At 43.7% G+C, this 27324-nt stretch overlaps 1 protein-coding gene across 1 annotated transcript in view; it reads left to right on the top strand.

Annotated features, from left to right (window-relative positions):
* Positions 1-6641: 6641 nt before the first annotated feature.
* The window catches only part of LOC105683217, an 82139-nt gene continuing 61456 nt past the window's right edge, over positions 6642-27324 (top strand). Inside the window, exon 1 of the mRNA XM_012395670.3 lies at positions 6642-7660. Coding sequence (XP_012251093.1) covers positions 7412-7660 — 249 coding nt within the window. The 5' untranslated portion in view covers positions 6642-7411. The remainder of the gene's footprint in view (positions 7661-27324) is intronic.

Below are 27324 nucleotides of genomic sequence, written 5' to 3'. Positions count from 1 at the left end.
AAATGACGAGTTCTTATCTTTATATCTTGAACAAAACTCAGATTACAACCTTGTAGCTCCGGTTTCTTTCCATCCTACAACTCTGACGATCGCGAGTTGCGGTAATTTTCACGTTTCTCACCAGCTCGTATTATTTCGGTCTACAATGTATGGAATTTACAAACGTATAGTATAAGGTAGTGGTCAGCATGGACGCCGGTGAGTGGGAGCACGATTTCTTTTATTTCGTTCAACCGCATTCATTCTTCTTGCCTCCGCTATGCCGCAGCGTGACAGGAGTGCAAGATGCACCTTCGTCCTCCACCCCGCCCTGATGTCGAGAATATGTGGAAGTTGTAGGGGAATTTCTCTAGCCGATAAAAGGCAATAAGTGTCTGGCATCGAAGCTGCTATCGATCGATCGCAACAACATCAGTAGCAACTTGCACATGAACCACGAGGGAAAAGTATTTTTCAACTGCATCTATTCATTGATATTTCTATCTGGAATATCGGAGAATCGCACCACTGGCTTCTGTAATTTCATGGACTACTGTTTCGTGGATGACCGTTCCTTGGGTACGGTATTATTCCGTTATTACCCCAGATCGTCGCCGACGTCAATTCGTGTACGTGTGCGTATTTCGAATATTAACAACGGGTACAATTTTCTTTGGATCCTTTTCGATATTTCGAGGACCTTGGAAATTCACCCGTCGGTTGTGTGTAGGATGTTCCCGGTGAAGTTCCGCTCCTCGGAACAACAAAAAAAAGATCCATTTCTTTCGGCGATATGCGAACGGGAATAATTTGGTCTGAGGTAAGTTCCATGGAATGCGACGGAGTCGGAGGAATGCCTATAAGTCCTCCGAATGAGAAATTTTTCGTCGGGTGATTTATGCGTCATCTTTCCTGGGATCGTTTGAATATACAATCCGGGGAACTAACCACTCGGTATGCGTAGTATTAAAGGTGTGCAAGTCATTAATTTGTTATTTGTATCTTGAATATTCATGCTTATATCCGTATCGGTGGTGCGGCAATACGAGAAGTGCGTAGCCACGTACAGTCTCGTGTATGGTGGTATAAAACGCGAAGTGAAGTTAGGTCATACAACTGCGCAGGGGTTCTCCCTTAAAAGTTTTGGCGAGTACCGAGAAGTTCAAAAACTTTGTATGTATATCGTTTGCCATCGAGAACGCAACTAGGAGGGGGTTGGGCGGGTGAAGGAGGTGGGGGAAAGTTTTGAGATGAGAGGGTGTTGTTGATATATTTTTAAGAGCGCTCCGTCGTCCGTATTTAAGCCGTTTGTCAAACAAAAACCGAACGCGAATCTCGTTAGCTGAACGTGAGCTTGCTCAGCTTTGTTTGCCAAGTTTCGATGGAACGGCGGGGCGGAGGAGGCGAAGAGGGGTGAGTTTGCCGAATGGGCCGTGGGACGGGTGGATGCGAACGGGGCGCGCGGACTATGCTTTTGTTTCGATGTTTATTCTACGATTTGTTGCTTTTCGTATTTTCCGTAAAACTTCAACGGCGGTCGAATGGTCCGATTGAGGAGGAAAAAAACAAAGTGATGAGCGCGGCTCGTCTTAAGCTATTCTAGTTATATCCACGAGTAGACGGGCTTGAGTCCGACACATCCGGATGGGATGCGCCCTGGTTAACCTCAATCCTCTTTACTCCACTTCTATATCCATTAGACACGTAATTACATCCCTCTTAGCACCTGCCCGACGAACGACTTCTCCTGAAATTCGATACGTAATTTTCTGCAGCTCCTTTGACGAGGGAAAACAAATAGATTGATTGGACGAGCGCATCGTACGAGGATATTGATTTATTTTCAAGGTGCAGCGCGATCTATGGAATAGGTATTTTCTTGTCGCCGAACTATACCGTGTACTTTCGTCGATTCGAAACCACGATTCGATTATGGCCGTGGAATTTGGTTGGCATCGTCGTTATAAATTTCCACGTTCTTCGAACGATTGTGAGCCGATCAATCGATGGGAAATAAGAGTGGCGGCGGACTTTATCCTCGGTAGTTCCGATCCACTTTGACCCTTTCGCGAGAAAACTTGAGATAGTTGTTCCTTTTGCTCTTATTTCTATTCCAGAAAAGCCCGGTAGATATATAGGGAAACACAAGATTCAGAATCCGGGCTTGAAAACCCATCGGTAGGGAAAATAGATTTTTTCACCATACACGGCCCCCTTGAATTTATCAAGTGTCAAGTCCGTCGGATTGCCGGAAAACCCCGATAGGAAAAGAACTTGAAAAATAGTTCCGTGATATATTTAAATAAAAACGACCCGAACTCCTCGCGCCGATCTATTCCTAGGTACTGTTGAGACATTTTAAGCAATAGCAGCGTAAATTTTTCGTCTGCCGTACGACAATCGAGTGAGGCAAGACCCTTGACGGTATTCAAGAGTGAGGACCCCTTGAAAAAGGCTAGGCCACGCCATGCTCCACCACGGAAAATCCCATGAGAGTTGAAAGTCTTTAAATCGCACCCTACAATGCGCCGAGATTCGAGCTGAAACATTCATCCCTCCATCGCGGGAACACCGGGCAACATTTCCGGGTCGTTTTCAGTCTTTGTAGTAGGACAGCCGGGGGCAGGATCGAAGGCCGTGTTATACAGGGTGACTGTATTTGGTCATTCGTTTCGGCGATGGTGGCAAAATTGAAGAAGGTACGGAAAAATAAGGTTTGCAAAACTTCAACTTCCGACCTCTGGAAAAATTTTGCAGTTATCATATTTTTTCGTGCGTGGTTCAATTTACACTTGCAACCAGATATCGTGTCGTCGATTCATCGAAATCGGTCATACGGTGTATACGTTATACGACGCAGCTTCATTCGGCCAACGCCATGCCTTGCTTTTCGGCACGAGGATTTCGTGTTACGTGACATTATAATTCTGATACCCGTTCAAATATTTGCGACAAACACGTGTTCGATAATCTATATACCTGTGGGCATCCTATGTCATAAGGAGCTTTTTGAAGGAGTCAGCCGGTTGTCTCGTGGTCGAATTGAGATTAAATTCAGGTCTCTGAAGTTTTGCCACGTAATTTAAGGATAGGCTTGTTTCGAGTTCTCATGAAATTCCCGAAGGGTTCCTCGGTCCAGAATTTAGGAGATGATTTCTACGTTCGTTGACCAGAGAACATCCCAGGGTGAAGATTCCAGATCCAAACCCGGGTTCCTCGCTCCATTCGACTGGATGAATACTTTGTCTTAATACAAATTTGCTCAATGGCGAATTGAATACTTGATTTCCAATTTCGCGTATAATCGACGTTCGTTTCTTCCCTCTCCGGTTCTCAATCTCTCCTTCGGGGTTCTCCCGAGTCATCCTCCTCGCCCCAACGACGCTACGACACGGTTCGCTAATGCTCTACCTTCAGATGAACCTGAATTTCCACCTATCTTGATTTGGACCCCCTTCACTTTTGATTAACTTCTCCTTACTAATTCTCTTTGGATTTATTCCCGCCTACAATTCCTTCGAGGGATTTTCGATTTCGAAATTCTCGGATCGTATAATAGGCGTCCCCGCGTCTTCCATCACGGACTGCGTGCACTAATCTCAATTTACATTTCAATGGGAAAATCATCTCGACGCAAGTCTACCGTCCGACATTGATTGAAAAGTATACTTTAATATTGTACTCGTTTTATTTATGCCGTTGCGTACTGGTCGTGAAATCGCTCGTTCGTTCGGCGATCGTTCCATCGACGAAAATATTTCCAATCGAAGGTTCGGGGGGGGGACACTTGAATCCGGTGAGCAGCCGAGCATTTGGTGGGTACAGTCGGTTGACGCAAAGTTAATCAGGGTGAAATTATTGCCGCGCGCTTAATTACTGGGCTAGTTATTGGCCGCATCTGGTTCTGCCCACTGCGACCAACCCCATTCCTCCTAATTTCAATTATTATCCCATCCGTTAGTTCCAGGGACCGCCTCTTCGCGGGCTTGTCGGTTTCGCCACCCACTATTCAGGGGTCGGTCCGCTCTGTAGCACCGCGAATACCTTCTCGTATATAAATAAGCTGGCGGCAGGAAGCCTCGCAGGGGCGAGAAGTGTGCTGAGGATAAAGAGCCGTCGAAGCCACGGGAGATGCGCCGGGACATTCGTCGTGCAACTTTCCCGCAGGAGGTGTGTATTTGTGTGTACGTAAAATTCGTATGAGACTGTCAAATAAAGAGCACGTTAATAAGGAGTAGCGCGCGTGGCGCTCGGCTGTCGGAGCCACGAAGAGTCCTCACTTCGAAATTTATTACTTGTGTAACGCCGGCGTCAAGCTCGCGACGGTGCGGACCACTGACCCCCGCTTCGTGTCCGCGTTACTTCTCTTTTCCAAGAAGGGAGAAAAAACCAAACCGCATCGGGGACGGCCGAGAGACAAGAGTTAAAACCCGACCGAGCCGAGGAAGAGAACTACCCTTACCGCGCCACGAGTCCATGAATTTTTAAAAAGATGCCGAGGGGGAAAAAAAATTTCTGAAAGCGGTGGGATATCAGCGATTCCTTCAGGATACGAAGGCACGTGTACCCCCGTGCATAAGCATACATACATGTATTATACGAAATAGGTACGTACGTGCGCTATGTGATATAATAATAGGCTTTTCCCCTCACATATGATACAGGAATCCTATGCCAGCTGCCCACCTCCTATCTTTCACGACAGCACCACTTTCCCACCTGGAATAGAGTTCGACTTTTTTGTTTGAAAGATTTCATTCGATTCCGTTGCCCTTGTTACAGCTAGATTTATCGCTTGAATGGAAGTGTTGCTGTTGCCACATCGCGCGAGCTATACCTACTGCACCTTATTGTTGTAGTTCTTCTCGAAGGAGTTTTCTCATCAAATTCCGGTGAAGATATTACCCTGCGGTTCCGAAGCCCTTTAATCTTGGAAGTTCAACGGGCTCGGATTATTGCCGGACAAATTCTGGAGGTGGTTCTTCTTTTTATCAGTAAATCATTATCCTTTTTTTCCAAATCCTTTTCGCGCGACCTCCATCTATTTTTCTATTTTCAAACAAAAACGTGAGAGTTTGGCACGGGACATACCAAGTCCTGAGAGAGAGGCGATTTCGAATTGATTGACGTTCTCGCGACCCCGAGACAGTGCAGGGTACGCTTCGAAGTGATGGATTCGAGACGTAATATTGGGCAAGTCTGCTCGTGGTGAAAAGGCCAATGCTTTCTGAAGATAGACATCTCCAGACAGCCACTGACTTGCCCTACGGGATAATAAACGACTGTTTTACGAATAAAGTTACCCAAGAATGCTTGTCTACGTCGAGAATTGTGATGTCTCGCATTTACCACACGGTCACCTTGTACCCACTCAACTACCATTTCGCTCTTCTCACTTCCTTAGTTGAGTACATGATTGGTTTCCAGTTTTAGTTCTTTCTTACTATTTTTATACGAGGTAGGTCATGGCATGTGGAGAAAACCGACTTATACGCAACCTTCGAAATTTAGACAGATTATCGTCAGCTATTAGGTCGCGCGGTTTGTATTTCACGTTATACGACTATTGCAGAATAATGATCGAAATGGCAAGGAGAGGATTCAACCGGTAGGTGGAAGAAAATACTTCTGCACTTCAGAGGCTCAGGCTTGAGGCTGAAAAGGTTTTTTCCTCAAAGTGGAGATTCGGGAGATCCCCGGCATTTAATATTAATATTTTTCGGATCGGATCATGGTAACCGCGATGTATACCTTATCGCTTCGTTGCGTTTTCCATTCGTTTTTTTTTTTTTTTTATTTGCAATTTAAGTACCTACCTATATTTATCTATGTGGATGACATCCAAATCCCATTCGAAACGATCAAATCTTCGTTTCTTGATCTTCCGAAAAATTGAAAGAGAAAAGAGAAAGATAGAAAATCTTAACATCGTCTCAAGAGACTTTTGATGCAACAAGGATGGATAAGTATCTACAGGCGCCAAGCGAGGTCATATTTCTGAAAATTTTTCGGACCCTCAAATGAATCGTAAACCTCCATTCCAGGGAATATAATTTTCATCCCTTACAATTGTGAAATCATTTGCAGAGTAAAGAATTATATCCCTGGGTCAACGATCTCAATATTCGAACACGTAATGGGTATTCGGTTCAGCATTCTCAGCATTCAGCCTCATACCAACCCGATCTACTTACCTTCCTAATTCATGTAACAAACGATGTTTGTTCGAAGCTACCGCAGTGATCCCTGAAAATATTATTTCAATGTCGGCAATGTTGACGAGTCAAAGGAAAAAATCGTCCGGTTTCCCGGCCCATGATATTGTGCATGAGAAATTGAGAGAAAGAAATTGAGCGCACCGAGTATTTATTATTCATCACCGCGCTGCTCGTCCGGCTGATCATACCCCTTACATTACTACTATCATTTTCTGCCCCGGCTGACCAAACTCATGTAGCTATCACTAATTTCCCGTAGCACCGTCTTGGCCTGTGACATGAGATCTTAAACGCCGATCATCCAATGAATTTTCGCATCCTCCGGTTCTACGAAGTAAGAGGGCTACGCGCGCATGAGCACGGACCGCGCTTGCGCTTATCTTTTGTTTTATCTATAAGGGTAGCTACCCAGACCGCGGGTGGTTAGTATCTGCCTGACCTGATCTGAGCGAGCGTCGAGACGTTGCGTCGATTAGGCTGAGGCTCGCGCGAGTCGTTGTTGTCATATCGTTACATTAAGGTTTCTCTCCGGTGGCTCGTCATTCCGCCACTGCTGACAGGAGCGATAAAAGGATCGGTCGGCTGGTTTGTTTTTTTTTGAATATAAAAACAGCAGTGTTACACCTGGATTCCTGGTTTGGACTAGTGGCAAGAAAAACCGTAACATAAACAGTTGAAACATTATAGGGGATGAATTGAACACCTGATGATTAAACGAGGTCGTTTCGTCGGTTGAATTCAATCGCACGTAAATCCTGGTTTCGACTAAGAACAGTATTTATAAACCGTTCGCTAATAAATCGCAGCTCGATTTGATGCCACTCCATTTCACGAGGCAGCCACAATCTCACAACCCTCTGATGTAATGATACGCGTTTGTCTTTATTTAACTTGCTCTCCGCTCTTTCCTCCTCCTTTTCCTCTTCCACCTGCTCCTTCCCTCTCTCGCCACCGATCTATCTATCTGGCCTCGGCTCGCTGACTCTCGGAATAACTAAAGGCGTACTTATCTCGCCCATTCATCCAATTTCTTTTTCCTTCCTTTCCTTTTACTTCTCTATTCAAAAGAATAATACGTCGCGTCCCGACCAGTTCTTCCTGAGATTTCTGACTTTCCGGACCATGGTTGCCGATGGGATTTAAGAACCGAAGTTCACCGCAGCGAACCTTGTAATAATAAAAATAAGTATACACACAAGTATCATCGATACACAATGGGCGTTCCCGATGTCGAACACGCCAAAAGACGTCTCCAGGATATCCTGCGACGAGCTCAAAAACTCGAGGTTTCCACTCAGGAAGTTATCTCGACAAGAACAGCCCAAAAACTGCTAACCAGATCCAAAAGCGCGCTCGCTTGGAGTATTTGGATAGCCATCTTCGTTTTGACACTTTCCGCCGTTGTTTACTCACGTTGGCCAGTCCAGGAAGTTGAAACTGTACGCACTGTCCTGAGGAGAACGGTAAGTTCGATTTGTAACACTTCTGATAATTGAATATCGTCAAAACAAACTCCAGCGAATTTCAGACAATGACACTTCAAATGCCACTTTGCCACCATACTCGCCTCCCTTTGATTCGAGTCGAGCAAATCCATCACCCACAATGACACTTGAAAGCTACCGTTTACCCTACGCGATGCGAACGGTTACTCTGATGCGAAAGGGTGCAACAATCATATGTTATTCGCACTCCGCTCATGTTTTCGAAAGTAATCATGTGCACATCATGAATCAGCTAATAAGTGCGACGTCATTGATATTTCGGCATGCTAGTTTCTCTGCTCATCCATCTCAATGACCAAAAGACATTTGAATGGCTAATGTTCAACCGTGTATCGAGTGGCATTGTTAATGTTACTTCAATAAGCCATCTCGATGGAAATATCGGATCGAATGTTTTTGCCGTTCGCAATGTAGCCATCGATCTATCCACAGTATCTGAAATCCCCTCGCTTCGCGAGCGGAGGAGGAGTATGAATAGGAACCTGCACGCTGGTGTTCGATATCATGAAACGGTTATTTGGGCCGACCTTTATGCGTTTAAACCGATCTACCACGTACTCGGGAAATCTATAGATAAGTAAAGTACATGGTATACACATGTGCATATGGGAAACTGATCTCACGATATGACGTCGTACGGTGCTGGTGTGGTTTCGGTGCAGGTAGTGGAGGAACGCTGAAACCGCTTTCGCCGGGCGGCGAAGAAATGTTGGCTTGTCAGGCGGAACCAAAGGCGTGGTTCTATAACACGTGTTTGGGAATTGCTTCGTTGAACAGAGGAAAAGTAGTAAAATCGAACGCGAATCGAGCTATTTGTAAGGATAAACGGCTATTTTCTGTTCCGCAGCTAGCGATCAGCTAGCTCCTATGGCGTCAGAAGGCTTGAAAACGGTGTAGCTCTAGAGAAAACGACAATGGCAAAGGTATGTAATACAACCAGAAAGCCAAGGAGTTTAAGTAGCAGCGGAAAGCGGTGCTCATCCATAGGAATGTCTGGTATTTAGAAATTCTGTGGCTTCTTGCACCAGACATGCTTCCATCGATTTCCAAGTTCGCATTCACCGGAGGCTAACCCTGCTACAGGTATGCTTTGATCGTCCGTATGTTACAGTCGGGCAGGGTTCTTTGTGTCCATGTTGAAGACCTGAAACCAAGTGGAGAAAAGGAAGGGGGGAGGCAGAAGGACAGTTTACAAAGGAGAGAGCGAGTGCGGAAGAGATGAGGCGAGGGTAGCGAAGAAACAGGGGTGAGAGAGGTTGCTCATCGCCCTTATTTGTTTGTCACTTACAATCAGTCGCGCAAAGTTAAATTTAGAGTTGAAAATTCATTTTAATATCTCCACGGCAGCAGCGCTACGCCGCGTCTATGAATCCTCATCCGTAAACGCGAATGACTCGCTCTGCGATGAACACAGTAAATTGTTTGGGGAAGTAAGTTAATTAACTTCTCGCCGTTGTAATTATCATTGTTACACACGAATAAATCTTGGGGCTCCTGCGACGGTAGGAGCCCTAATACAGCGGTGGTTGGAACCGTCGTTTGTCCGTCGCTACTCACGCAGGACATTTTGAGACATAATTTTAACGTTTTAACGCGCAGCCAGGCGACGCGACGCCGCGGAAGACATCTGCGATCGTAACATCTGCACTGTCAATTATATCGAGCTCAGTAGCTATTTTCGTATAGATTTCACGCAAAAGATCTCGCCGGTATTAGATACTGGCATTGAACGATCACGTTTCCGCGTCAGGCGTAACAACTAATTCGCGTGTATGGTATCGAATGAAACTTTGAAATGAGTTTTATCGGGACTTTTTTTTAATTCGCCGTCTATCTCTTGAGTTTTAAAAGTACGCTACAGGGGCGGAAAATTGATTCAGGCAACGGGATTCCACTGGGTGCGAAATAACAAGCGGTGAGGTGGAAGCAGACGGAGGGTATCATGCATAGGAGTAGAAAATATCAGTTCGCAGGTCGTGCTGTGGCTAAGGGAGGAACAAATTCCGACATATTGACCCATACTCGGCTCCTTGTCAACCGAGACGATCTATAGCCGGGGGTATTCCACCGGTGGCACTTTCTATGAAGGATAAACTGTCCCCAAAGGGTCAAATGACATAGTCCGTCAAACGCGAAGGCGCATACGAACGAAAATCATATCATCATACACATTTAAAGACGCGACATTCTTAGCACGGAGTGTTCCCATTTTGCAGAATGGGATGAATTATTGTAAAAACGATTTGTAGTCTAAAAAAATGTTTCAAACTACAGTCGCAGGTTTCGTGTGGCTGTAGCACCTTTTTAATGAATTTAGTAAAGTTGTGAGCCTTCGAGGTTCGAGGTTGGACAGGATGCATGAAAACGACGCGTCGGGTCAACGCTTCACCGATAGATTTTCCTTTCCAAGATCGGTGAAGATCCGTGAAAATTTGTTGCCGCAAAATTGATTTTGACCTTGTGCGTGCTCGGGGTCAAAATTCTTAGTCGCTTATACAATTTAATCATCACTAGAATCTTAAGTTCCAGAGACCGTGGGTCGTTAACGAACACTTTAACCTTGGAATAATCACGAAATCAACACAAACTGAAAAATAGGGATCCTTTTGTGTGTCTAATTGAAACTTTGGGACTACACGACGCAATTATAAACACTGTTCACCCTTCAATTTTGCGGTTACAAATTTACATAATTCATTAGCAATGTCGAGTTGGAAAATCACTTACTGACAAATCTAAGGCACATCATTTTTATATACCCTGTACAAGCTTAGCCTAGTTGGGAAATTGTGATCTTCGTTTCAATCCGAATCGTCTTGAAAAGAGCTGCACAATAATTGCAATTCTGATCGAAAAGTCGAATTCCTCCATCTCAAGCATTTGAACTCTTGGTTCGATGTAACTTACCCACGTTTCGCGGCGACTTGGCGAACGAAACTCGCACAAAATTATACGAGCACAATACTCCTCTTTGATGGCCTGACCAAAACAATGCCGCACTGGACTACAATTATTTATTTCTGGTGGAAAACCTGCAGCCGCAACGCCGCACCGTATCCCACGGAGCGCTTTGTCCGTGGCGGGTATAGAACTTTACGAATGTATGCTAGCGAGTCGTGAGGTGCGAGGTATACGAACATCGTGTAGGGGATGAGGTGTGTAAGCCCATGGGTGATGGTGTAGAAAGAGAAGTTAATGTCTTTCCGTAATGGCGTAACAACGGGCTGAAAGAAATAAATATAAAGAAAACAGGGGTATTCAAATTGTCTCCTGCCATTTATTTCTATTTGCGATAACGCGTTGTAATCTTCCAACGAGGGTTAGCAAGTCACGACTCAGGGTTGCGGAAGCTCGGGAAAAATGAGCCTCAGGAATTATGGAGAAATGGAGCATAGGTACTACGCGCAGATATGCCGGTGTACGCACACCGCGTTCACTACGCAGAGAAACGATTAACGAAGCGCGGCTCAATAAAAATCTTTTATACTTTCGTCTCTTCTTTCGTTCGTTATTTTCCCTCGAAACGCGTTTTTCGTATTCGGGCTAAGCACTCGCAGGGCAGGTGTACGAATAAAAGATAACAAAATAAAATAAAATGAAAAAATAAAAAAGTGAGAAAATGTAACGAAACAAAAGCAAAAGAAAAAGGAGGAAACCGAGTGCGGGAAAGTAGAACGTGGAAAAGGTTCGTTGTTATCTCACAGATAGCGGAAGCTTTCGATGAGGGAAAATGTGCTTCGCCAATATCGCCCTGAATTCTTTATTCCAGCTCCCCGAGATGAAATTTATTAACGACTTTTCCTTCCGAAATAAAAGGGGACTATGTCGTCGAGGGGTTCACGAAGAAAGTAATACTTCAATAATTTACAACCATAGAAGTAGTCGACCTCCACTCGCAAGACCTGTAGATAGAATTTTCTTTTTCCTATTTTTTTTTCATTTTTTTTCTTTATTTTTCGTACCTTTTTTGTCCTCTCTTTTTTCCGCGTTGAAACTTTCCAACTAAAACCTTTATTATTTATCTTCAACATTGTGCCCGTCACTGGCACGTCGGGGTCTCGTAAAGGGATCCCTTTGTAAATATATCAGCAGGTGAGGTCAATCTCATTGGTACCAGTTGCAGAAGTAATTTCCTGTTGGTATCCTGAATAAATTCATAACATAGCATACGTAGCTACCTGCCTTTGCTACCAACCCTCGTACCTACCCGCCCGATATCTTGGATCAGATAATGAGAATGGAAAGACTTGCAGAAGGCAAGTGCCACGACTGTGGCGTCGTTCCGTCTATCGCTGGGAAAAGATCGAAGCCAATTGAATTCCCACGCGTGTGTATAAACGGTGCGTTCAGACTCTAAATTATTCCGAGTACCTACCCAGTCTTGGACGAGTTTTAATTGAAAGTGGAAACCATCAGAATTTTATTTTTCGGAAAATTATTTAATTTTCTTTTTATTTTCATTTCATTTGCGGCAGCTCTTACCCCAGACCCCGTTTATTTGATTTTTGGGCATATTTTTAATTTAAAAAATTCGTCAACATCCAGCTACGACAACGATATGAAAATTCCTTGGAGATTCTTTCGAAATTGTTTGTCGATAGATCACAGAATCGCGTGTGCTTTGATACCACCTCGAAATTAATCACGCTAAAATTTTCCCGTCTCATTTCGCTTTTTCGATGTGGTGACGTTTTTTCGTCTCGCTTCTCTTCTCTCCGTTTCACGGTTTCCACACACCTTTCGCCACCCACAGATCGGATGAACTTGGAGATGTTTTGAAATATTGATAAAATCCGCGATATCTCCCTGATCGGATCACCATCGGCAAAAAGTGGTTTGCTGCATTGACCGCAATTGATTTAAAATATATGACGTATGGAATCCGTATCGAGTCGACAAACAAAGACTCTCATCTATTTCGAAATCGATCGACGGGCTTTCGTAATGAATTCGATTTCGTTTTCCCTTTTTTTTCTTCAAGCTTTCGAAAGTCTTATTTTCGCTTGTCCTTTCCTTTGTCAACGTCGTTCTACTTGTTATTTTCGTCGTAAACAGGACGCGACAGACGAGGGTCGAAGAAAATATTACGAGATCTCATCTGGCCCACTCCCTGCAAAAGCTTCTTTCACTTGGAAATTATTCCCTTCTTCGCACCAATCAACTTTTTTGACCAAAGAAATTATCTCGTTTTTATTTTCATTTATATTATAATTTTTGTGTTCATTTTTACATTCGTTTTTACCTTGACGTATGTACACCTTATGACCACCCCTCGTCGCATGGCCGCATTTTATTTCCTTTTTTCACGACGAAGGGCTTCTTAACAGTATAACTCGTATGCCTGATTGTCTTCACGTCGTGTGTTGGTACAGGAGCCGCATAGTTTTCCAAATGAAATTAATTCTGCGAACTTTCGCTAAACGCGCCGCTCGCGTCCTCCACGAAATAACGTGACGCTAAACGGTTTCATGCATCCCGGTAAATAAACAATTTTACGTCCAACTTTTATTATTTGTCATTCTGATTTGCGAGGCGATTATATCATCGAGAAATAAGGGTCATATCGCATCGTACATGGGTATGTTTTTATCAGGGAATTTTTTGTTTTCGGAGGGTTGAAGTTCCTCTGGTTGCCACGCCGCTACGCATCGTTTGTTTGCCACGGAAATTGACGCCCTCTTCTTGTAACCAATTCCTGTGAAGTGTCGATCTAAATCTCTGTCAACCGTCGAAGGCACGAAATTCAAACATACGCCTCTAGCCAAAACAAGAATCTATCTAGCGCCGGGATTCTTCACATCGCTACGTATGGGTTGTACAGATCACCCCAATACTAACTCAGGCGAACGCGTACGGGGCGATTCTTCTTAGAGGCTTATCCCGAAAAATCAAAAGAATTCCGAGACGACGTTGAAATGAAGATGGTGCTAGTCGAATGAGGATTGATAATTCAATTATACCGATGATCGAAAGTCGTGTGTTTACTGCGGATAACTCGCGATCGCATGGAACTATTTCAATTCAAAGCAGTAATACATTTTTACCACCTAGCAATCGATGAAGGCTCTATCTATAAGTATAACCCAGAAAAAAATCCAAGCGGTTCCAGTCGATTTCTAATTCCGCAGCGATACATAAGCAATAAATCTACGTCAGAATTTGAAATAGCTGAATATACATATATATGTATTCCCATAGACGAAATACGGATCAATGCTGCAACCGCGTATACTACATAGGTATACGCGCTATGTATAATCCTCATCGCTGCAACGTGTAGATCGTGCAGATGTGTCATGAAACTAATGTTTTATTGCTCCGCGCGTGAAACTAGTCCAGGTAAATGGGGTATACTGTACGTGTATAAATATACCCGTCATCCACGTGCATCTATAGGTATATAAGGATATAAGTTACGGAGAATTTCAACAATTTTTTTTCAGTTCTTGTCGTTTTATTTCTTTTCATGGTTCGGACAGTTCTTGCCTTCCTCTATTAGGCAAAGTATAAATAAAGGGACAGCGTTGGCCGGGCGTGTGAAATGAACAAAATTTTCACACTGCTGATACATACGTGCCGTATATATAACCGTGTATTCCATGTAGTCTCGGAGAAAAATTCTCCCGCGATACACAATAAATCTCTGTCAAACTTTCAAAGTGTTGAATATATATCGTCCTAGTGGAGAATATGGATCGATCAATCGAGGAATTTCACCGATAACGGCTATACCACATCGCTGTTCGCACAGGTGTGTGCCTGGGAAACTTGCACGCTTATTTATTTCATTATTTATTTAGTTTGTTTTTTTTTTTTTTTTTTTCTTTTTTTTCGCGTACTGCAGTTCGCCTTATACCTAGCGCCGATCGTAATCTTTCCCCCCGGAGAAAGTGTTTCCAAGTATTACACCTATACAACACAGACATATTTTCGCAAGCGGGTTATCTTTTATTTTTCTTCTTTCCTCGGAGTATACCCACCATTCGTTATAATTGCAGGGTGAGAACTAGGAGAGAAGAAAGCCGTTGAAACGCGAAACTTTAGTTCCAGAGAACCAGATCCTTGTTGTGTCGTTGGATCCGTGTTGATTGTATATTGTGTTTCACGCGATACTTACCGTTCGTATACTCGATACCGGTAGCTGTGTATAGGAGATATCGGAGGCCGATGAGATGGAATTAGTAGACCGGTAATCCGGTAGTTCAGACTCATGAAGTGAGTAGGGTTGAGGTATACATATATGAACACAGGCCTGGGGTGAGATGGGTCTCTACGGATTCTGTTTGCATTTCCAAATCGCGCTAATTGTCTGTCAATACCGCGGGACACCGACTTATCGAGCGAAACTAGAACGCGGCAAAAAATTTTATTTACAAGTATAAACTGAACATGTATACGAAAATTATCCATTTGGAAGAGAACGTATTACATTGACTCCGAAAATATCACGGTGGGAACTCGATCCTAGCCGTTGAAAACTGATGCGAATGTTCTATCTTCTGTGTTGTGTCATACTATACTAGCTCTACGTACGTACGTCGTAAATGGCGTCGCCTGGAATGATGACGAAATCACCTTGCTGGCAAATAACTGTTATTTACTACCTCACAGCCACACGACATTTCCATTACCGTTGCCGTTGCCGTTGCCGTTGCCCTTGTTGTTGTTGTTGTTGTTGTTGTTGTTGTTGTTGTTGTAGTACCGTCAACGAGGTTAACGCGGTGCGGCAGTCTTTTTAGCATTTAAATAAGTACGCAAATGATCTCTACCTTTTTGCGTTCTTTGTATTCTCTTTCTGGGGTAATATTGTACGTTATCTACCCCATAGGCGGTCACGTGTCAAGCTTTTACGTCACGTTTAATACAGTCAGCAAAATTGAGTTTGAAAAATTTTTATATACATCCTAACAAGCTACATATTTGCAGAACATGCTTCACAGTGCTGTGACGAACAAACGTATGCGGCATTTTCCTCGGAAATGGAGCCATTGTTTTACACACCACTACATTATCATTGTCAAAAATAATGAGAATCACGGTCGGATTAAACGATGGAAATATGTTTTACCATGGACGAACCGTAGTGGATGCTAACGCACGTATTTTCAGTAGCTTTTGCCAACAAATAGTCCCTCGGTGGAAATTGAAGAGCTATACGAAGTTAAGCTGAAAATATGGCAACAATTTGTGTGTTATTAAAATGGTAAAATTCAAAGTTAACATGAAAATGTGTTCGGAAGGAATTTCTTTTCAGTCGGTCGGAGGACACGTTTCCGTGTGCACCGAAAATAAATTCATCCGACACTCCGTGAATAAGGATAACTATACTACACCGAGTCAAACGTATACGTACACGTGTTTACGCGTGTACCCGATGCGAAAGTACTGCACTGTATATTCATGCTGACTACACACATACTGATATAGTCATAAAAGATATTTTATTCTGACCACCGGTCCTGCAGGGTTGATCTGTCGCGAGCAGACGACACGGGGGGATTTTGCGGGCGAATATCCGCGTGATGTGGTTGTAAGGTTGGGTGTATGAATATGCACGTACAATACATATCTATGCACCGGCCCGTGTAATACCTACAGCTGCAAAATGGTTGCGAGATTATAAGGAAAACCTGGGACCCTTCTCTGAAAACCTGGGAGGCTGTTGGACCGCCGCCGCTGAGAGATTTTAATTAGGATAACCACGAGCCATGCTCTTGAATATTACATTAGCACCGTTGGCTACCAGTCCTTATACCTTCTGGTTCTGGCTCGTACAGCTGCTGAACAAACACGATGTTTTGTACGGTCAAGCGGAAGGCTGCTAGAATCCACGGCGAACGTGTCTTTTTTTTTTTTTTTTTTTTTTTTCACGTTCTTAAACTCGCTGCGGGTCGTTTGACGAACCGGCCAACTAACCGTGTAGCCCGGTCATTTTAGGAAAAAAAAATCAGCGAAAGTTAGACCTAATTTACAGCAAAGGGCAAAAATAACCCCGGGGTAGCTCGTTGTCCACGAAATCTCACTCCGAATTTTGTACAGTACTCCGGAGGGCGAGCAATTTCAATGAAAGAGCAAAAGCTGTTTCCGACGCTACGACCCGATTTCACGGATTTTTTTTTTTTTTTCTTTCTCTTTTTCGTGGAGAATTGAATTCCCCAGAGAGAAAAAATCCGCAAGAGCCCGTACCCGAAGTGTCTGGTTTTAACGCGAGCAGCGATCGAAGTCGTACGTCAAAAACAGGGCTGAAAGACATCTGTGAAAAACTTACACCTGATGAGGTAAATCTTCCGTATTATAGTCCACACGGTCGTTAATGACTGTGTGCATAAATCATATACTTCTCAATGCGTCGCACGAGCGCAACTGCATAGATTCGTTAATTGAATACATCAGCTCAGTCATGTGAACAATGCTATTCATATTTGTAATAAACGACATCACCGAAGCGCAAAAAATGATCTGCAATCAGAAAACTTAATTGGGAATGTTTGTAAACAGAAGGAAGAAAATAGAAAAAGGGAAAGAAAAAGTGTCCGAATCTCATCATTATCGAGCTCGTAGCAACGGATATCGAAAACACTCGGCAGAATGAGAATCCAGACATCTCGAAGGCGTACGGGTACAAAAAGCTCTTGTAAAAAGCAGATCGGAATCACGGCGTTGATCGTCTTGATGGTGTTCTGGAATGAGCCTATATACAGTTGCCGAATAAAGGACTCAAATGTCTCGAGGTTTTATCCTCTCACAAAACAGACGTCGCACAGATGGATTTCGAATCCGGATTACAAGTGGAGAGAATTTTTCACCGCCCGCTCCAAAAAAGTCGATACAACTCGTTAGGGAGCCAGAAAATGAGGGATGTTATTTCGATCTTGGCGGAAATTTTTTTTTCAGGCATCGCGTCGTCGCCGGGTGAAAAGGAAACGGAAACGGGAATCGTTGTTTCCGGTATTCGCATCCGGTCTGACCGCGACGAATGGAGAAGGACATATCCCTGCGGGGGCTCGAGGAAAGGAAGCGAGGAGGAATGAGACAATGGAAAATAAAAGAAAAACGTGGAATCCATTCCTGGAGAGCTTCCCTTCGCCGCAGCAATGAATGTCTCCGTATAACGCCGAGTCCATAACTGTCAACTCTGACTTGTTCGCTTATGATATATAACCGTAGTTTTCTGCACGGTTACGCGCTACGCAAGCCAAAACTCTACCCTTCATCCCCCCCGTTTTCGCGACCTGACCGTCCGTACCTCCCGCACCCTCCAGGGGAAATCCCCCTGGAACTTACCATGGTGATTTCAACGGACCCCCCCTCTTTCGCTCAACGAAGCCTGGCCGAAGTTAACTGCCATTAATTACGCCATTGTGTGTTAGATTAACGGGAGTGTGAGAGGGAGTCGTATCAATCACTCAGCGACGCACCGTATGTAGAGAAGGGCACCGATGTAATTTCAAGGGGTTAACTGGAATTTAGCAGTTTGAAATTCGGGTAAAAGTCAGACGTGCGAGTGACTGAAGTACCTCTCGATGCGGGGAGAGCGTATTCCGGACGCTTTTGCTAACGGGATATCTCACGGGCCTTTGAACACGCCCGGCTCTACCGCGTAGAGATGTAGGTAGATCTGGTGTACACGGTCAGGTGGGCCGTATTATTTTTCTCCCCCGCGAATTTCGGTTCCGCGAACCTTCGAAAGAATACCAGAAGTCGTCAAAATTCGGAATCTCCGGGAAACTAGCGATTTCGCTTGGTCACCGAGTCCTGCCCTTCACCTTTATTTTTTTTTTTTTATAAAAAGCTTCCGAGCTCCAAATTCTAATCGTTTCATTCAAGATTCAAATCGGTGTGAAAAAATTAACAACGCCGACGATTGAAATCGTGAAAACAATCGCTCATCTACCGAAAGGCGAAAGCGAGGGGCGAAATCCGAAGATCGAATCCAATCGTGAGAGGCTTGAATAACTCCGATGCTTACCATATCCACAAAATCGAGGAAGTGAAATTCGAAGAATAACGCGGCATTTGAAATCGCGAGCTCTGGGGGTCTTCAACGTCAAACGTGAACTGACTGTGTTTTAGAAAAAAAAAATGTAGATTCAGCTGATCATGAGTAAGTCGATCTCATCAAGTGCACGTGGAAAGTTACGGGTAGTCGGTTGAAATCAAACGACAAAAGTAGCGCATGACGAGTAATGAACGTATTTTATCCGAAGTAACTACTTACTGCAGACGTACCTACCAACGAAGGTAGAGGTGGTAACACACGCTGCACACGGGAGCCAATCTAAGTTGTGCTTAAGTACTAGTTTAGCAGCACTTACAACATAGACTCCTCCAGACTTTGGTCTCGAGATTTACTGGTGTAAGATTCCTCTTCCCTTAGCGTAATTGAAAGATAACATCAAGTGTATATACACATGTTATACTCATAGGTGTGTACCGGATCCTTAGTTTCTCTGGAATATCTACACCCCGGGGACACTAATGCGTAGATATTGAATACCTGAATATGTGAATAATCTGAATATATGTGTAGATATTTGCATGCATAGCTATGTATAGCAACGGTCTACAGTAGACTCAGACATGCAGGTTCCATCACTCGCTCAGTTCACGCTGCTATCTCAAATAGTAATCACACACGTCGTACGAATAATTAACAAATACACCTCCCACACCAGAAACCCGGTTCACCGAGTTCGCGTGCGCGCCACTCATGCAGAAAATTTAGCACTGCTTGAAGCCCCAAGTGGAGATACTCGTTCTACCGTACACTCTCTAACAAACATTAGAAACTTTCTAACGGAGGATTTAGCCCTGTGCGTCACATCTCTGTGCTCAAGGGATGTTTTCTGTTTGCTCTGTAGAATGACCTGAGAACACACTACGTAGAAACGCGGCGCCGCGTTACGGAACCTGTAGGTTTACTCCGACTCACCTTGCCGCCTTTATTCGCTGGGTTTTTGAAGTAACTGCTTTGGACAGGTTCGAAAAAGTTCTCGAATTTCGGACGTAGCGACTTCCGCGAATTCGGAAGATTGTTACACAAAAATAGCTCTCGCCGTGGTATCTGTGGCCCACGCGCTCTGACAATGAGACGAAACTTGGTCTGATTAACAGAATCTTTTTGTTGAATCAAATTCCGGGCTTCACCGTTACTTTGGACCAAAGTTTTCAGCGATGGGAATTCACTGTTTGATAATTTCGTGTGATTTCGTCGCACGAAACGACATTTGGACAAAAACAATTTGGGCAAAACAATTTTTAATTTTTGAAAGAAGCAATAATTCAACAGGAATTAGTTTTTGTTGCATCAGGTTTTATCCTCGTCTGATTAATAAAAGGTTCGCATTGAAATTTTTTATTCGACATTTTCCTGATCGCTGAGATTTCCTTTTTTCGCAATGCATCGTCCCTGTGGAGGTATATTTTCGAGGAAAGTACATTTTTTTTAGAATTTTAAAATACGTTCATATCCCGCAGCACCTTATTCGGTATGTTTATTATTGGTGGGGAACCCGAAGGTCTATCCGAATCTCGAGACGATGTATTTTTTTCCTACAACTTCTTCCCCACGATTTTCTTCCCTTCTTTTCTTTTTTTTTTTTTTTTACTTTTTTCATATCACGAAACGCAACGGAACGAGCATCTGACGCAACTTTACGAATTCTTTTGATACTCCAAATCAGGGATTCCCGCACCATAGCCGCCGTAATTGACTCTCGGAATATCGAGAGGAAAACAAGATACATCGTCTTGGGGTTTGGTAAAGACAAGCTAGCGATATTTTCTAAGGTGAGGAGCTATAACATCAATTATGGGTACCGCCCGACTTTGTCTATCGTTCAAATTGAACGACGCACTTTCGAAAGTGGCGAGGTGAAAATAACTTCGAATTCCTCAGATATAGAAAAAATTGACGAAATCTTCCACTTCAGGGTACCTGCGCTAGTTCAAACGTGTGTGACTCGTACAGGTACCCACTCAAAAAGTTTCACACGAGATATAAAGCGGCACTCTAACAGTGGATCGCCTGAATAGCAATGTTTGTACTCGAATCATCCGAATATCACTCGACAAAGGTAAGCGAACGAACATATTTTACTCGTAACTCTAGGTTCTATCAAAAGTCACATGGTTGTAGAGAGCGGCTCGGTGCTCGAGGCATTTCACTGAAATATTCAATGGCGCAAGTAGTTACGTGAAAAAGGTCAACTTTACTCTTGCTAAAAGTTAGACTAGCCCCTGCAGTACTGGGAAAAGTAACATTGTCATGAATTATTATTGCCGTCCCCGAAGGCTTATATCTTTCCGTTTACGCCTCGAAAGACATTCCCAGTTGGTTCAAACTTCGGCATCTACTGTAAGCGACTGACTGGAGACAAACGCCTATATTTTTTTTTTTTTTTTCGGCACACTTTTCTTATCCATATCCTTAACTTCGCCGTCACGCGCCCGCTGCACTCTCCGTCGTCGCGGTCGGCTCCGACTCGACGAACTTTTTATCTATTTTCGCAAATTGATAAACCGAAATATTAAATTTTCTTCCCGGGGGACGTGTTTCGCCTACGCCGCACGTTTGCTTGTTCGCCTCGGCTAAACGGGGTCTCATCCAAGCCGAATTAAAGAGGATAAATGCGCGGATAAAGGATACGGTAATGAGAGTAGGCGAGGACGGTCACTGCGCCGATAAAAGGATGTGCGAATCGTGAATTGAAGGCATTGTTCTCGAACAATGGACGAATTATGCTGGGTTAAAATCAGTCGACGCGAACGTCGCGACGAAGTTTCAAACTAACTAATCGCCGCTACGACCATTCGATTCGTCGATGGAATATTTTTCTCTCCCAGCTGATCGCTTACACCGAACGTTACGTTTATTCCCCACATGTCGTGTACGGAAGCTATGACTACCGCTGTGCAACGTTTCGTGTGATCAGGTCGACTTTACGACTGACCTAAATATTCTTCCGAATAAAAGTATAGCAACACTTTGCGGAAAGATATCTCATACATTATGTATCTCGAAGACAAATCGATACCGTGCATCATCTTGAAGAAATGCGTAGACCTGATATTCACATGTGAATAATACTTGTATCTACGTCACTCGAGGTGGCCCTTGATTGAGTCGTTTTTCAGTCCGATGCACTGTAGTATCAGCTAAAACATTTTCAAATCAATTGAAAACCATGTCTTACGAACTTTCACGAATTCATCATCCATATTGAGAGTTATCACGTAGGAATCCTAAAAGATTTTCCAAAGCAACTTTCGGAATTTTGGTGTGTGTATCTTGCGAAAGGATTTTTGATTTTTTTGTTCGTGAAAGATTACCTCACTTTGCTTTAGATGAAAATTACACTCCATAATGTAAATTTTCAAAAATACTAAGGAGAATAACTCAATCTCTGTTTCTGTTATTTTTTATACAATGAAATGAACGACTATTCTTCAATGGATATTCGATCCATTCAGTGATTTCGTGATACCGCACCAGTTCGGGTTGTTTTTCTTCCTTCCTGCTTTTCTTTCTTATATTCCAATCCAATCGGACTAATGATTCGTTTCAGATCGCTGTTCTTTCAAAAGTTACATATCGTTAGAAACAAAAAGTGATCGAAATCGTTTGGTAGAATCAGAAACAATTAAAAAACCAACTGTGAAGTGTTAAAAATCGTGTGTGACCTTATTGTTCTAACTGGGGTTAAAATTGAGCCGCGAATACAGCCCTAATAAAAAGCACTTTCGAATCTCGGTGTATGTACGTGCGTACATACAATTAAACGAGCGAGACATTAACAAAGCTGATAATATGTTCGGCGTCTCCCTCGCAAAGGTGTTAGCGATTTACGTTAAAATGCACCGCCAGAGAGACAAGTGCCCCGTTGTCTACGAACGGTATTGAGATAACGCGTTGTTGAACTCTATTGTTCGGCAGGTACACGGAGTTGGCTGATCGTAGATTAGACAGGTCTCCGATTCCCTGTAACTCGCGTACAGCTACGAGGTGCGTTATCGTTAAAAATCTATGGGAGGCTACGGGGTGACGTTATTCCACGGTCCACCTTTGCAGAATCGAGCGATCGCGGTACACTTTCTTCATCGAACAGCCTTGGCAGGGGCGGGGTGACGACTATAGGCGGCAACTGAGAAGGTAGCCATCTTAATTAATATCTTATCTCTTTTGTTTGGGCGCGTGGCGTATCGCCAGCTCGAGTCACCTCGTTGTTTAATTTTGATTAGGATTATTTAAAGGGTGCTTACCAGATGAAGGGGTGAAGTACGTTCCCCCTTTCCGCTTTGCCACCCCTTCTGGTACGGGGTGCTAAAAAAGGGGAGGGAGAAACGCCCGTTAGAGTAACGGGTACTCTCCCAACGGAGGATCGGGGATCGAGAAGGGAGGAGGGAGGAAGAGACGGGTAGAAAAGGGATGGGAAAAGGGAAAAGAGAAAGGGATGCCCGTTTAATGATTACAACCGAAAATTTAGAGAGATACGGCGTACACGGTATAACCGGTGCAGGAAAAAGGAAAAGGGTGAAAAGGTAGATAAGAGAAAACTTATGAAAAATAATGGGAAATTTTCATCTCGCGATTCGAGTGATAAATAGAGGTCTGGTTGTACGATATTATTTCGCTTCTTTCAAAAGTTCGCCCGCGGTATCCGTTGACGCGTTTACCTTTTATTCGCGTTTTGAATTCCGGGGTTTTGCCCGGGCCACTGTGTACGTCGTTAGCGGCTAGTTTTTTTTTTTTTTTTGACTTTAGAAACGGAGTTTGTGACGGTTATTTCCGGTTGTATAAACGGTATAATTATACCGAGTCTAGACAACGGTGGATACCGTTGCTTTTATTCGAGATGACAAACTGGTCGCGCCTCCGAATTCAAACCGGCGAAGCTAATATCGAAACGGGTTTGTTAAAGCGCATGAGTCCGACGGTGAAATGGGACCTATTCCACTTTGGAATTCATTAATTATACGCGATTCCTTTGCATGAAATAAAGGAAATTAACCTTGACGATCGTCGGGTGGAGAAGAGGGAGAATTATTATGCTCGCTGGAACGAGTTTCGCGGACCTAAATAGAATCGTTGAAGAAGAAATTATATCAGCCACCTAAAGAGGACAACGAAACGACGTGCGACTCGCGCTCCTAGCTCCCCAACAGTTGCTGATCTACGAAAAGACCTCGAACGGTTCGTTGAGCGGATACCGAATACCGCGCGGTGCAGTTTGAAAACTTTGCAGAGATGGTCTGGGGGGTTCGCCGTCACATTTACAACTGACTCGATTAATCTCAGTTTTACAGAAAGAAAATGATTTCGTAATGTGCAGTTCGGGACATTCGTGATTCTTCAGGCGAACCCCGAGCATCGATCGATACCTACCAAGGTACCAATTAACGTGTGCTACAGGTAAAAGGACCAGCTTATCCGTGATCTACGCTAGCGAACCGATGTTATCCGGGGGTAAAAATCTCGCAATTTTAACTCGACTCAAAACTCAACCAGAGTAATGTAACTGACTGCGGAACATTAGAACAAAGGTAGAAACATTAGAAACGGAGGCACATTAGCGTTCCTCCGAAGTGGGTCGCGTCACGCGAGGGTCAGACTTTGAACATTCCTATACAGCTGTGGCGGCTGGGTGCGAGTCCATTCGACGTGAAATTAGCCAAGCTTTTACCTCCGGTCACGGTAATACGCCGTAAGCCAAAGGATCTACTGAATCCTACACGTGTGTAATTCACCTACAAACACATAAATTTGCATATAGACTCGCAACTACGTGGGTACATCTGGGCATCTATTTTGGGGAAGGTCGCAACCCGACTGCGAAGCTCAATTGCACCTGCCACACCGTTGCATCCCCTTTGAATTTCTGCATTTCCGGCGATTCCATCGCGCGATACGCGCGTTGAATTCTTTCGTGTCGTCGTTGGCGATCTTTTTATTACCACCGTCGCTATTACTCTTCCGTAATTAATCAAAACGAACAACTTCAATTTTAGATGAACAATAGATAGACGAATGGATAGACATGATAATAAATGAATAGTACAAAACAGTTTAACAAAGTCCTCGAATGCACCCAACGAGAAATTTAGTTGTTTAAATAATAAACAAATTTCATTGTCGGTCCAACCGGGTTTTGGTCGTTTCAAGAGAATATTTCTCTGATTAACAAATGGGAGCCAAGGCGACGCTGAGGGCTTACCAGTGCAAATTATGTGCACCAGATCCTACTGCAGTGCGGTTGTAGTGCTTTAATGGGAAATTTTATTGCAAGCAGAGCGGAATACCGGTAGAACCTCTCTCAAAGATTACCACGTGATATGAAATAAAATTGAAACAATCGTCGGTTTCATGCCGGGGGTAGTCGTACTTTTGTTTATGGTATAGAAAAGTACTTCGGAGAAAGGTCGATTTTCTGTTGAAGATGGCGATCGAGTAGGAGAGCAGCTGATTTTTACGTGAATTTCTTTGTGATATCCGTTGTTCGAACGACGATATGATAACGCGGATGACTTTTACGAGTACAAAAGGATCTTCGGATGGGTGTGAAGCAAAAAAATTTCCCCCGATACGTCGGAAGAAAATTAACCTTCGTTGAGACCCATCAAACTTCCGGTTTCAAAACGTACCAATCGTTCTAATAATTTCTCCGGAAGCCGCAGTGGTCGCGTCCTGGTCGATCGACAAAGAGTATCCGTTTTGTTCATTCTTTGAGAAACCAATTACGAATTTCCTCGAGTCCCTCGGGGTTCGATCGGGAATTCGTGTACTTCGTTGGATGGAAGGAAGCCGAACTTTTTTAAAAAAAAAATTCTATTTTTCTCACCGTCGACATAACGATTTTCGCGCTCAAATATCCTATGAAATAACAATTTTTCCATGACTTTGATTTTATTTTTTGGTTCATTTCTTTTTTCTCTTTTGTCTCCTCCGGTAGGTACAGCGACTCGAAAAGACTCGTTCACGGACTAGAGAGAAGCCCCACCTACCCCATGGTGTTTAACGGTATCACGGTACAACCTGGATTATTGTTGCTCGTGCAAGAAAACCGTGTGAATAGGGGCTGCTGAATCAGGGTTCATTCGCGACATTAGCCTATAATCGCAGTTACCTAATGGCTCAAACAACGATTATACAATGTATTATCCATCGAGTAGCGATTGCGAAGACGATATCCTGGGAGAGGTAACAGAAAAGCTACTCCTCAGATTGTGCTGGTGCCGAAATGATTCGCTATGGATACGCGATGATCGGATGAACCAACGAATCGAGGACACATAGATGCGACCAAAGCTCGAACATTATTGAGTTCTACGCTGTAAAATAAAGCAAGTAATTTGGGAATGTAATAGATGATGCTCCAATCATACTCCGATCTCTATATAGTTCCGGTCTCCGCGAATCAATGATTCAGCAGAATTTCTTCTAAGACTACTCGAACAGAGTTCACCGACATCTAAGAAATATGATGTTGAGACGTGGTACTTCAACAAATGACGTAATATCAAGAACGAGCTAACCTGAGCTGGAACTTCTAAATAAATCATACCGGAATCAAATCTGCTTGAACATAGTTTTCTGATACGGCATCGCTCCGATGAAATATTCTTTGCAGAGTTGTTATTCGCGATCGCAAGAAAATAACGGAATGAGCAACTCTCCACGCGTTATTGTGCCGATGAATTGTACGTGGGATGAAATTACTTTCTTTTTTTCCTTTTTTTTTTTTTTTTTTTTCTTTGTTCACGGTCATCTCGAGGATGATCGTCGACGTTATTGTTATCACTCCCGGCTCGGTCGTTTATTTCTTGAGCCATGTAGCGTCGAAAGCGCGAACCGGTGTGCGGTTGTAGGGTGGAAGCGTAGTTTCGACGTCGATTGTCATTTATCAAATCGAATCCCTGCCTTTTACAACCCTCCATTGTTAAACGACGAACAAAATCAGTTTTGTTCAGGTTCAGTTTGTTGTCTGCTCGAGCCGATCCTCCTCCCGCACGGCCCCCGCTTCGCTATTCCTCGGGTCAAACTACTCGATTAGCGGGTCTTTTATCAAGCAAAACTTCCGCGGCACTGACGTGGATAGTTAACCAGGACGCCTCGCTCGAGGGGTTTGTGCCACCCCTCCCCTTTGTGCAAAACCCCACCGTACCGTACCGAGTCCCATACGACGTTGACTGATCAGCCATCCCTTTGGTATTCACCGTGTGTTCCGAAAAAATATCGTAAGCCTTGTAGCTCGAGCGTTGTAAGCTGACACGATCGCCCACACCACCGCAATTTCTAAACCCAGTCCCGCCTCATTTCAACCTCCTTCTTACGCTGTGAGGGAGTTTCCGTTTTTTTTTTTTTTTTTCATTTCTTTTTTTTCATTTTTCATTTCTTCCAACCCCCCACCCCCTCGCCGCACTTTTTCTCAGAGAAAGTTTATAACAGGTGTGTTGGCGCGTGCGTGAGTTTGTTAGCGTACGTGCGCGTTATACATATGTGTACGGTATAGATATATACCTGCGGTGTGGTAAACCTGCAGAAATAACTCGACCGCTGAGTCTGGAAAGAAGCCATACCTACAAGGCCACGAAAATTTTTAGATTTTATCCAACGTTTTTCTTCA

The sequence above is a fragment of the Athalia rosae genome, chromosome 2 (genome assembly GCF_917208135.1).
Source record: "Athalia rosae chromosome 2, iyAthRosa1.1, whole genome shotgun sequence".
Classification (NCBI taxonomy): domain Eukaryota; kingdom Metazoa; phylum Arthropoda; class Insecta; order Hymenoptera; family Athaliidae; genus Athalia; species Athalia rosae.
Note: the sequence above shows the minus strand (reverse complement) of the source record. Positions and strands in the feature narration are given on the sequence as shown.